General features: G+C 38.8%; 1 protein-coding gene across 1 annotated transcript in view; it reads right to left on the reverse strand.

Moving 5' to 3' along the window:
* The window catches only part of LOC149804329 (endoplasmic reticulum membrane-associated RNA degradation protein-like), a 100,776-nt gene that overhangs the window by 55,024 nt on the left and 31,643 nt on the right, over nucleotides 1-14,109 (reverse strand). Inside the window, exons 5-6 of the mRNA XM_089938890.1 lie at nucleotides 8,261-8,356; nucleotides 2,374-2,471 (exon numbers count right to left, since the gene is read on the reverse strand). Of these exons, the coding sequence (XP_089795016.1) occupies nucleotides 2,374-2,471; nucleotides 8,261-8,356 (194 nt within the window). The remainder of the gene's footprint in view (nucleotides 1-2,373; nucleotides 2,472-8,260; nucleotides 8,357-14,109) is intronic.

Consider the following 14,109-nt stretch of genomic DNA (forward strand, 5'->3'; position numbering starts at 1 on the left):
TTATAATGCAATCTAGTTTACTTAGCTAACTTCTGACATGCAAGCAATGTTATAATGCAGTCTAGTTTACTTAGCTAACTTCTGACATGCAAGCAATGTTATAATGAAATCTAGTTTACTTAGCTAACTTCTGACATGCAAGCAATGTTATAATGCAGTCTAGTTTACTCAGCTAACTTCTGACATGCAAGCAATGTTATAATGCAGTCTAGTTTATTTAGTTAACTTCTGACATGCAAGCAATGTTATAATGCAGTCTAGTTTATTTAGTTAACTTCTGACATGCAAGCAACGTTATAATGCAGTCTAGTTTACTTAGCTAACTTCTGACATGCAAGCAATGATATAATGCAGTCTAGTTTACTTAGTTAACTTCTGACATGCATTAAAGACTGAACATCAGAGCACAATAGATATAGATTGTTATGTATATCTAAAAAAAATTAACTCTTGGTAAATGATTATGTCTATATTTTAATTCCTGACTATAAACTGTAATGATCATCTATAATCAAAATATTAGATAGATACTTTCTGTACTTTCTATTTTAAAATATTAAGAGTGTAGACTGTGTAGCATCCATGATTAGGTGTTTACATACGTGTTTACAATCATTAATAGTAATATTAATAATAAAACCTACTGACAAGTTTGGGGTAATTTCTCACCGGCTGCTGGCATCAGGTGGATTCTTGGAAGAAATTAAGTTATCTCCCATTGGATGGGTTAGGTCAGATGGGTTCTTTACAATGTGGGATATTTGCAAAAAGTCAAGTGGCTAGCAGAAGCAAAATGTGTTTTCAACCCTTTGCTTGTATGTGGAGGTGTAGAATTTTTTTATTATTTTTTCTAATGTTCTTGTTGTCACATCAGTCTACAGACATATTTCTAATGTTCTTGTTGTCACATCAGTCTACAGACATATTTCTAATGTTCTTGTTGTCACATCAGTTTACAGACATATTTCTAATGTTCTTGTTGTCACATCAGTCTACAGACATATTCAACGTTGTGTATTATTTGAGAAGAAACATTTGTTTTGATTAATAATTGGAATTACAAAAGTGCTCATTGGACTAAAATAGTATTCTGGGACTACTGTGAATTATTCAAAGGAGTTCTGGATAAAGCCATATTGATATATCATGACTGTTGGCAGACCTGAACATTCAGAACATTTGACTTTTTTGGACTTAAATAGTTTTTGTTGTTGTTGTTGTAGGGTTTAACGCCATTTTGCAGCACAAGATAGGTTTTCCCGGGTTCTTCCTCCACCATTAATAGCCTATTGTGTGCTGAAAAATGGCATTAAACCCTATAACAACAACAATAAAAGTGTTAAATATAATACTAAATATGCTCTGATATCCATCAGGCACAACCAGACAATTTTCATGATTTTCAAGAGGAGCACCATTCCTGTTGCACCAGAAGACTTTACAATAAACACTCTGTAAAGTTCAAATGCAAATGGAAAATCATTCTTCACAAAACCAAGAGCATATAACATTATGCAAAAAATTTATAATGAAATTCAAATGTTGACAAACTAGAAAATATATTGTGGTGAAAAAATCTGAAACAAGAATCTCTAGAAGACTGATGCTTTCCAGTTGAAAAGAATTTCCAGGAATTAAAGATAAAATTATTTCTTCTTTTTAACTGCTGAAAGCTGAAACCATTTCTGATATTCTCAAGTGATAAAATGTTGAAATTAGCTGCTGTGGTGGCCATATCTGATTTAAGATCTGCACCATTTTTATTTAGGACAAGCTTGATCGCACATGATGTTTGGTGAAATTCCATGCTGATATGAACATCTATTTATTCACGAGTGGTGATAACAAGATTTCCAAGATGGCTATAATTGATGTCTGTGTGACACCATTTTCATTTAGGACCAAGCAGATATCATAAATTTTCTGGTAGCAACCTCATGTCAAAAAGGAGCAACATTTTCATTTAGGACCAAGCAGACCTTCAATGAATGTGTGTATGAAGCAATTCTCCAAGTAGTTTAGGAGTAGTGATAACAAACTTGTGCCAGTAGATAGACAATAGGCCATCGCCATAAGCTCTTTCCATCTGTGACCAGAAGAGCTTTAAATAAACCCAGTAAACCTCTTTCTCTGACACCTAATAATGAACTGACTTCTCTTCTGGGTGAAACTCAAATTAATCACTCCATTTTTAGTTTGTAAAATAGTAAGATTATCATCAATAATAATACCACCCCATAATTAAAATTGCTTTTCCATTGTCTGGAATGGTCATAATTGGGAGGTATTGCTGCAATAGATACATTTGTATTGCTTAAATGATTTGGGAGCAATTTTGTACACAGGAAAGACAATAAGAAACTTTAAGAATACCTATCAGGTACTTCTCCTGGAAAAGGAAATCCATGCCAGACAATATTTCTGAGGTTCATGGATATTGGTGGACCAATTAATATCCTCAGAACTTTAATCTGGAACAAATTTAATTATTTTAGTGCCTATGGAGAGAAATAAATTAAAAAAATTCCCTCAACATTAAGTTCATTCTCGAAATATTTATCTTTCCAACTGGCACTATTTAACTTGACACACACACACGCATGTACTGCCAAAATGCAATTAAATGGGGACATAAACCTTTTTCGTTTTATTCTATACAATCTTCAATGTATAAATTTTTAATACTAAGTGGTCAGCTTCTAAACTGCAAATATCTGATAAAAACAATGCTTCTGTTATATGATGGCTATCAATTTTTTAAATACAAAAAACACCTGTTCTGTCATTAAACATTGTATGACAGATAACTTAAAAAAAGACAAAAGTACATTTTAATATTCTAGCATTTCTAGTGATTTCAAAAATATATAAGATTGGCTGTTGCATAAATTCCATGCTTTCTGAATGAATTATGTCAGAGAAAAAGAAAGTTTTGTTTCTCCAAAATCACCTTAACATTAGGAAATCACTATATGCCACCTCCAAATCAAATCCTCCCTGAAGTAAACAGCTTTTTGTCTTTATAACACATAGATGAATGGAAGCAGCTACTAAATCCCTTTGTTCCTGCTAGACAGCCACCATTGTCCAGTTTGAGTGAAGTCTATAAAATGATGCTAGCATTTGTGGCAAAGAGTAGGCAGGAATGCATGATTGATGGTAGGTAATACAGTAGGTATTCTGGAGAAACATAATTTACTAAATAATTTCCCTTCTCCATCACATACATTACCCAATCCTATTAGCATTAGGAGATTAGGTAAAGAGGAAGACGAAATGCTTAAGCATCCAACCTCAACCTGAATGAGCATGATGGTTGATGATCAATTTCTCTTTATGTGAATTTAACACATAAAATGATTATGAATTTATACATGTGATGGTGATTCCTAGTGAACACAGTGTAAGTTGCATGGTCATGCCTAGAGCTACATTTGTGCTGTCATTAATTGGTTCTGAAAACTGTCTGGGCCACTACCAGTGGCCTAACAAGATTAAGCTATCTCTTTTGTGAGGCAATGTCAAGCAAACAGAAGATGTAAAAAGTAGACAAACAGACTCTAACATGTCTTGAATTGAGATATTATGGTACATTTTAGGGCAAGGCTTACGGCAATTTTCTGGGTTATGTCTTTCCTTCCTGCCTCAACCGGTATTAAAAGCCCTTGATGGTTGCCATGGACATTCTCCGTACACCTCAGCCAGCACCAGGTTGTAATTTGTTTTTGCCCATATTGATGGTAATCTGCAGGTTGCATCATTAGTAAAAATGAGCCACTGGAACCTAACAATGTGTACCTTAGATCCACACAGCCACTCACTCATTCTGAAAGCTGAAGCTAGTGCTATCAAGAAGCAGGTTTTGTATGATAATTGCTTCAATGATGTGGAAGACAAGGGTTTAAACTCTGATGAGTTAAGCCAAATCAAGACCTAGGAGAGGTTCAATTTAGGAAGAAGGTGAGTGACCATGACCTCGATATACTGAAATCGGACAATAAGTCAGAAAGGTCATTGTTGTGGCCACTATGGTGTCTTCCATGATGTCTGAATGTTTCTGAGTACATGGAAGTACCTCTGGTTTGCAATAGGGGCCAGCTTATTCTAGGAAAAGAGAGGAGTTAGTCCATTAGGGAATGGAGGCTGAAAGTTGTATGTTGTTTACATGACACCAGTCATTGAAAACTTACCACTCCCCTTTATATGCCTTGAAAGTGAAGGGCTGTCTAGCTGTCACCATTATGTCCACAATCGAATTGCTATACTCCTTTTGCACTGGGCATCCCTGAATAGAGCTGGGTATGAAGGAAGAGTCTCTATGGAGATGGATGGTATATTGGTGACACTGTCTGCTTGAGCAGCATGGGGGTTGCCATGATTTTCCTGGGTAAGAAGGAGGAGTCTCTATGGAGATGGATGGTATATTGGTGACATTGTCTGTTTGAGCAGCATGGGGGTTGCCACGATTATTGGTGACATTGTCTGCTTGAGCAGCATGGGGGTTGCCATGATTTTCCTGCATATGTCCAACACCAGATTGAGCAGATCACTGATCTATGATCTGTCCCATTGAAAAAGGGCAATCAAAACAATTTCACAAGCCCTGTCCCTCATTTTCAGGATTAGTGCCAGTATTAGAACCAATGGAGGGAAGGCATATTCAATCCCAGCTGATTGAAAGTGCCCATTATCTGGGTCAAGAAATGGCGAGATGAAAGTGGACAGTTAATTGGTCCACCTCACTGCAAATAGGTTAACATCAGTTGACCCAATAGGATGCAGATTCAGTGCAAGACAGTGCAAGACTGACAGATGAGAAGACCACTTTATATGAATCAGATGGCTTCTCCTTGATAATGTGTTGACCAGGACATTAGGCATGCCTGGGATGTGTCAGAATTGTATGTTTATATGATATTAGGCACACCAACAAAGGTACTTTCACACCATAACACAAAGGTCTGGCAATGTCATCCCCCTTCCTTGTTTGAAGAGGTAGTTCACTATGACCAAACTGTCTGACATTATCAGACCCATCTTCCTTCTGATGCATTCCACCCAAGCATTGGAAGTGTTAAGAATGGCCTTCATTCTAGGAGACTGATGTTAAGGGCCTTCTCTTGCAGTGTCCACCTGCTGCTAACCATCGCAAATCCTGCAGTAAGTGTTCCCACCAACTTGACAATCTGGCTTCTGAAAAGATTGCAATTTACAGTTGTTAGACTTCTAAAGGCATTCCTGCCACTAGCCATTGTGTCCTAGCAGTGAATCAAGAAAAGTTTCATTTCAGCTCACATCACAACCTAAGTGATTAAAACAACCTGGAATAGAAGACCACTGTGCCAGTCTTCTGCAGAAGGTGTAATTAAAGGCAGCTGGGCCACTGGGCCGGATGAGTCATTTGCCTAGGGTGTAAGTAAAGGCAGCTGGGCCACTATGCCAGAAGAGTCTTCTGCAGAAGGTGTAATTAAAGGCAGCTGAGACATTGGGCCAAATGAGTCATCTGCCAAGAGTGTAATTAAAGGCAACTGGGCCACTGGGCCAGAAGAGTCACCTGCAGAGGGTGTAATTAAAGGCAACTGTGCCACTGGGCCAGAAGAGTCACCTGCAGAGGGTGTAATTAAAGTCAGCTGCAGTATAATAGGTCCACAACCGCAATGGACAGGCCATGGAGTTGAAGAAACTCCTATGCTGAAATGAATGTCTTGGCAGATGCCTCCTCCATTTGTATGCACTTGGGAGGAAGACGAACCTGTTGGATATCAGTCAGAAACTCCATAACAAGATAAACAAAATGCTTTGAAGAGACAAGATCCCACTTCTCCATATCGACTGTCCATCCCAAACTGTGAATGAGACACAGAAGGTTGTTCACTTCATAAACCCCCAAAAGATTATTGAATGTTCTTACATTATACTGTCCAGGTATGCCATCATCACTGTGAAAGAGAATGTCCTGAAGCAGGATAAGGTACAATCCAACATCCTGGTGAAGGCCTGAGGGCCTAAAATGTGGTCAAATGGAAGGGTGCAAAAATATGTAGACAACCCTTAGGTAGCTGAAATGAAGTAATTTGTGTGATACAATGTGAACAGGTATGTGAAATTATTAATCAGACAGATTGAGACTGATTGCATATTCATTGTCACACAGACATATACACAACCTCGAACTTTGGGGAGTAATGAACTGAGTCTGCTTAAGTCTATGACAGGTCTCAATGTTTAAGTCTATGACAGGTCTCAATATTTAAGTCTACAACAAGTCTCAATGTTTATGTCTGTGACAAGTCTCAAGGTTTAAGTCTACAACAGGTCTCAATGTTTAAGTCTATGACAGGTCTCAATGTTTAAGTCTCTGACAAGTCTCAATGTTTAAGTCTATGACAAGTCTGAATGTTTAAGATGGACAAGTCTCAATGTTTAAGTCTATGACAGGTCTCAATGTTTAAGTCTGTCACAGGTCTCAATGTTTAAGTCTGTCACAGGTCTTGAAGTTTAAGTCTGTCACTGGTCTCGATGTTTAAGTCTGTCACAGGTCTCAATGTTTAAGTCTATCACAGGCTCAATGTTTAAGTCTATCACAGGTCTCAAGGTTTAAGTCTATCACAGGTCTCAGTGTTTAAGTCTGTCACAGGTCTCAATGTTTAAGTCTGTCACATGTCTTGATGTTTAAGTCTGTCACAGGTCTCAATGTTTAAGTCTGTCACAGATCTCAATGTTTAAGTCCATCACAGGTCTCAGTATTTAAGTCTGTCACAGGTCTCAATGTTTAAGTCTGTCACATGTCTTGATGTTTAAGTCTGTCACAGGTCTCAATGTTTAAGTCTATCACAGGTCTCAATGTTTAAGTCTATGACAGGTCTCAATGTTTAAGTCTATGACAGATCTCAAAGTTTAAGTCTATGACAGGTCTCAATGTTTAAGTCTATCACAGGTCTCAATGTTTAAGTCTATGACAAGTCTCAATGTTTAAGTCTATCACAGGTCTCAATGTTTAAGTCTATGACAAGTCTCAATGTTTAAGACTATCACAGGTCTCAATGTTTAAGACTATCACAGGTCTCAATGTTTAAGTCTATGACAAGTCTCAATGTTTAAGTCTATCACAGGTCTCAATGTTTAAGTCTATCACAGGTCTCAATGTTTAAGTCTGTCACAGGTCTCAATATTTAAGTCTAGGACAAGTCTCAATGTTTAAGACTATCACAGGTCTCAATGTTTAAGACTATCACAGGTCTCAATGTTTAAGACTGTCACAGGTCTCAATGTTGAAGTCTGTCATAGGTCTTAATGTTTAAGTCTATCACAGGTCTCAATGTTTAAGTGTGTCACAGGTCTCAATGTTTAAGTCACAGGTCTCAATGTTTAAGTCTATGACAAGTCTCAATGTTTAAGACTATCACAGGTCTCAATGTTTAAGACTATCACAGGTCTCAATGTTTAAGACTGTCACAGGTCTCAATGTTTAAGTCTGTCACAGGTCTCAATGTTTAAGACTATCACAAGTCTCAATGTTTAAGACTATCACAAGTCTCAATGTTTAAGACTATCACAGGTCTCAATGTTGAAGTTGATGACAGGTCTCAATGTTTAAGTCTCTCACAGTCTCAATGATGAATATTCAAAATTTATTATAAACTGCAATGGATTCTTTGGAAGCACTGTTCATAGTGGTTTTAACTGGTAACATCCAAGGGATATTAATGGCCAACTAACTGGAACCAGGAAAGTTAATCTGTAAGGGCTACTTCCCTTTTTCTAAAAGTATATGAATGGAAAGATTTTGTCTTTGTCTTTCAGGGAGGGCTGGATTCCAAGGGAGCAGAGATTAATTTCCTAATGTTAATATCAAGAAATGTATTTAATTGAGAAAAATCCTTTTAATACAAACATTTATATGCTATTCACCAACTAGTAAACTTCTACCTTTATACTGCACCCATGACTACAATCACACACTGATAAAGATCGGCCTTTGTAGGAGGGTAATATAGAAAAATACCTGAATTTTTTCATTTACACACTTGTATGTAAGCTTTCATCCCGGCTGAGATTCTGATCACACACCAAGTAAAGATCACTGAAATGAGTCACATACTGGGATAAAGAATGGCCACACTTGTGAAGAATCTTTTTCAAAATTTATCTTACCGACAGTAAGAATGACAAAAACAATACATAGTGAAATGGTCACTGTGACAAATCTGTTTTCTACTGTGTAACTTCAGTAACAGGTTATATTATAATGATTACCTACCACATGTTTACCAAGCATCTCTTCAAGTTCAGGTGTCACTAACAAATCTTTCAACATGGATGGACAAGGCCGTGATGTCTGTGTAGTATTATACACCTACAAAATCAAAAGAAATGGTGCATTCAGACTTCAAGAAAGAAAGCAAAATTTTTAATTTTAGTACAAAAGAATCAGGATACAAAAAGTATTTTGAAATTTCTGAGTGAATTATGTGGCAAAGCAGCATGCCTGCATAATTTGTCACACAATCTATCTGCTTCATGTTCACATCTTATGCACCACTGTCCATTACTGGAGTGGAAAATCCCAAGTCCAGGAGCCTGAGACAAATTAAAAGTATTGTTGGACAAGTACAATGTTGTGTTTTTTATTTGCATTCAAATCGTCACAAAGCAAATGAAGAAAAATTTCACATTTTGTACAATTTTATAAATATCTTAACCTGGACAAATATGATATTTATAAATTATCAAGCCCCAATTACCCAAACACCAAGAAATTAATCAAAAATTAGAACTGTCCAAAACTACCAACTGTCCCAAAATGATTTTGAAGTTTCTATACTTTGCCAGCAGCTGCATGTGTGTGTGTGTGTGTGTGTGTGTGTGTGTGTGTGTGTGTGTGTGTGTGTGTGTGTGTGTGTGTGTGTGTGTGTGTGTGTGTGTGAGATTAGGATTTTTAAGATAGCTTTAAGAATTTTTCAGTCATATCGCTACAATGTCTGCAGTGTGGCAGTTTATCGTGATGTCTAGCACTGGGGCATCATGCCGCAGTCATGTAGCATGACGTCCCATCCAATCACATTGTCCTGACACCAAGCCGACCAGTCCTAACACTACCCTCTTAATGCTGAGTATCAAGCAAGGCAGCTGTTAGTACCATTTCTGTAAGTCTTTGGTATGACATGGCTGGGGTTCAAACCCATGACCTCCCACTTCCAAGGCAGATGCTCTAACCACTAGGCCACCGGAGCGGACACCAGCAGCTGCATAACATCATAAATGTGCATATGGAAATAAAAAGTACTTAAGGAAATAAATAGTACATAATAAGTAATACATAAGGAAATAAACAGTACATATGGAAACAAATAGTATATTTGGAAACAAAAAATACATAAGGAAAAAAATAGTACATAATGAAATATAATAGTGCTAATGGAAATAAATAGCACATAGAAAATATATAGTACATAAGGGAAATAAATAGTACATATAGAAATAAATAGTACATAAGGAAATAAATATTCACACACATACACACTTTACACACAGGTATGAAACTACTCAGGTGGCCTAGTGGTTAGAGTGTCTACCTCAGATGCGTTAGGTCGTGGGTTCAAAACCCAGCCGAGTCATAAGAAAGAATTATAAAAATGGTACTAACAGCCGCCTCAGCATTAAGGAGTTAGTGTTAGGAATAATCATGGAAATTCTTATTCCTATAAATCTAAAATAAATTAACAACTATGAATTCAAGTATTTTTGTGGATATCAATGTCTTTTTTGTTTTGTAACAAATGACGTTTTTGTATGTACAGTCAAACCTGTCCTAATAGTCACCTTTACTCAGCAGTCACCTGTTCACAATGGCCACTCTAATTTCCCACAAACAATTTTCCTACATAAATGTCCTATATGTAATGGTCATCTGCCTAGCAGCAGGGGGGGCGAATCGGACATTTTGTCCAATCGTTATTTTGCTTAATTATTACTTCTGCACTCAGCGGATCCGGTGTAATCAGCGCTGGTAAAAAAAAAAACGACGTCGGTCCATCTTACACGATGGTGACGTCATTTGGTTTAATGCGCGCCGATCCCCAGCGTCGTCAGCGTCCGGTAAGCACAGCGACGACCACGTCGATGTCATTCCCCCCCCCCCCGCTGCTAAGTGGTTATTTACAACTAACCGAATATTTGGTCAAGTCCGATACGATATCGTGTCCGAGGATCATGTAAATTTATCGTTACAAATCCATGTGGGGTTGACTGAGCATGACTAAAAAAGTTTCGAAAACCATTAAAGTCCATGTCACCGCCACACCAAGTTTGCCAGATATTTCGTAGCGTGTGTGTATCAACGCCGTTGAATACAGCAAGAATATTACAGTTGTCTCTGATTACTTTTGGAATCTGAGTGTATCGTTGAGTGACATATATCACGTCGGTGTTTTTATGCCTGCCTCTGGAAAATATCCTAGCTGGGTTTTTTTGATTGTCTAACATAACATCATCGTACACGACTAGATTGTTAACGTCGCCATCAATATCATCAATACCTGGTGCATCATTGATATCTGTAATAAACTCAATAACATTTTTTTCAGCGATCGCTGATGCATTCTCGTTAAAATCTTTTAACACCTCGTAGCATCGTTGATCATCCACGCTAGGAGCAACTAAATACAACTTATCCCACTTCATCCATCTCATTATTAAATTGAGTAACAATTGCGTCTTGCCGGATCCAGATGGTCCGATGATAATCATCCGGATCGAGTTTGGTAACGCTGCAACATGCTTAACTGGTTCTCTCGTTTTAGTTGCCGAAAAATCAATTATATTCATATCTCTATACATAAATTATGGATCTATATTGTGTGAAGTGTAGAGTGCGTACTGGCACAAATGATATGACAACCGTTACAACAAGAAATAATAGATCGGCGCTTACTGGTAAGTGTGTACAATGCGGTACAAAGAAATTTAGATTTATTTCTGCTAGACATAGGGGATGCTTTAAAAAAAAGCGAGGAGGTGATATTGCAGCCAAGTTATCAAAACTCCCCGGAACACCGTGGGCAAAGTATCCAGGAGAAAAGCACCTCCCAGGATATAGCTACTGTGGCCCCGGAACACGATTAGATATCAGACTCGATGATCAAAATCAGCCCAAACCCGGTGAGTATCCAATAAACGCTATCGACGAAGCATGTCGGATACATGATATAGCTTATCGTAGCGGTGATCTGCAACAGCGTCATATCGCGGATGTAAAATTAATTCACGCGTTAAATGCTATTCCTGATAAATCATTCAAAGAAAAATTGGCTTCATGGTTGGTAAAATCGGCTATGAAAGGTAAATTAATGATTGGAAGCGGAGCTTCTCGCGCTGGTAATTGAAAACGCTAGCGTTTATAATAACAACATGGAATCCATCTATTATTCTCCGAGAGGATACTGGAAGGGGAAGGCCGCAATTGGTAAGCTTGCAAGCGCTGCAAAGGTAACAAAGGCCACTGCGGCTAATTGGTTATCCAAACAGGCTATATGGCAAATTTACCTACCACCGCCTAAACAAATCAACTTTTCGCGCTTTGATGTCAGCGTACCTAATGAAGTTCATCAGGCTGATATACTATTTCTGCCGCATGACAACGGTTACAAATACGCGCTAACCGTAGTTGATGTTGCGAGTCGATACAAACAAGCGGAGCCGTTAAAAACAAAGTCAGCAACTGAAGTAGCCGATGCGTTTGAGCGGATTTATCGAAGGGGTCCTCTGCGCTGGCCAAATCTATTACAAGTTGATCCTGGCAATGAATTTCGCGGTGCTGTTTTATCAACGCTGAAACATCATAGCGTCGCGATACGACGAGGTCATACTGCGCTACATCGTGATCAGGCAATTGTTGAACGATTCAATCGGACTCTTGCTGAACGGTTATTTGGATATCAATACGCGAAGGAATTCATCCAGGAAAAACGATCTCGTGAATGGGTTAAAAGATTACCAGGCGTAATTGCAGTGTTAAATAACAAGATTACCAGAGCAATCAACATGAAGCCCAGCGACGCGATTAAATACGAGTACATACCCGGAAGATCAAAAATAGATAGCGTTTCCAAGCCGATTCTCGGCAATGTCACTGTTAGATATCTGTATGAACCAGGAGAAGGCGGTAAAAAAAGAGCTACTGATCCTATTTGGAGTGTTACCACGCATAACATATCAACGATAACACGATCAACTGGTAGACCACTGATCTATAGACTGGATTCAACTGCCCCACAGCGCGGATTTACACGCGAGCAACTACAAGTGATACCTGACGATACTCAATTGCCCCCGCGTGGTCTTAACTAGCGCCGTTGCGTCTATTGCACTCAAGACAGATCAACCTCACATTACCACGGATATGACCGAGACTGTTATCGATCCTGTCCACGGTAAATTGGCGAGCGTCTTTATCCGAATAATGCCAGCGCATTACACAATTGCAACTCGCGCAGTGATTATTCTGTTGTTGTCGTAACTCAATTATTAATTCGGCATCAATATCAAAACGCCGCTGTTTTTTATTATCCTGTTGGCGGTAACCCGAGAGTTTTCTATCAATGACGCTTGCATCAATAATGTCATCGTTGTCACTGGCTTCGTCAATAACAATTCTTCGAAGCTGATTCATTCTCCGTACTCTGGACACTGCAAGATAGACTAGATTTGACCATTCGATGCGATTATCAACTATCCAAACAATTGTATCCGTGATAGTTAATCCCTGCGAGGAATGTATTGTCGTTGCGTATCCTAGCGTCCACGGGGATTTATCAGCACGTAGCGCGTCCTCGACGACGCTGATATCAACGAGCACGATATCATTCAGCACAAGAATTTGTTTTTTGTCCCTGACGCTGTCGGGCCCGGGATTTCAACTTCAATGTTCTGCCGCCGTGTGTCCGCGGGTCTATAACATAACGGCACTGGGCGCGTTGGAAACTTTTCCTTATGCAACGTAAACAACTTTTGCTGAAGTGTGTCTCTGACTATCTTTCTACTCGCTACAATCAAATCGTTTGGTTTCCATGTTTCCCAGAATTCATTTAACGGCGTTTCCGGAATCACCTCGCGGATTATTTCACATTGAACTCTATCCGGCTGTAATCTGATTAATTTTTTAACCTCGCGCAGTTGTTCATCAAGTGCTCGGTAATCAGTATCGGTTTCTTCATAATAGTCCACAAAACCCTTTAACCAATCATGTGGACCCTCGCCGACAAATGGTGGTGGTTGGCCATGATCTCCGCACATGATTACCGCTGTATTCGCGCGCAGCAACCACTCAAGAAACATTTGTAAAGTATCTAACGAAACAGTACATATCTCATCCCAGATGATAACCTCAGGAATAAATTTTTCCCCCATTCGATCAGGAGTCCACTCACCGCCGCTGTATCGAAAAAAGCTGTGATAAGTAACGGCGTCAACATTTCGTTGTTTTATCTCTCGCGCTAGTCTATGGGTCGGTGTAAGCACGATTATACTTGCCCGCGTTCGAAATAATTCAATTGCCCTAGTCGTCTTTCCTGACCCGCCACAGCCGCTTAAATAAACTGTTTTGTGTCTACAAATTGGATCAGAACACGGTGGTGCATTAGACCATTCTGATAATTTATTACCGCGTAAGTAATTATTTTCAACGGTGACATCTGCTGACGGGGAATAATCGCGTCGTATTTCATTTTTAATTCTCCATATACCCCAACTCTCGTCCGGACTAGTAAACTTGGCTATGTTTCCCTTGTACTTTACGTCTATATAAAATGAATCAACGGCTACTCTAACCGCGGTGTCGGGAAATCTATTTATCATCGAGAATAAATTGATAGCGGCGTAACCCAGCATAGACGCCCTCAAATGCGGATACGCGGGGCTGTCTCCATCGAAGTAGGTAACAACTGTACCCAACTTTGTTCCATTGGACAAGAAAGCTGTTTTGCAGTTCACGTATCTATTTTTTGCCACTGCATCCTTGATTACGAAATCATATTCTGCGTCATCTATAATCAGCCATGAGCAATATCGTTTGTAGTCGCAGTTTTTTCCACCTTGTGTGAACTTACCGAT

Source organism: Sinohyriopsis cumingii, chromosome 2, assembly GCF_028554795.1.
Source record: "Sinohyriopsis cumingii isolate HCF-2022 chromosome 2, ASM2855479v2, whole genome shotgun sequence".
NCBI lineage: Eukaryota > Metazoa > Mollusca > Bivalvia > Unionida > Unionidae > Sinohyriopsis > Sinohyriopsis cumingii.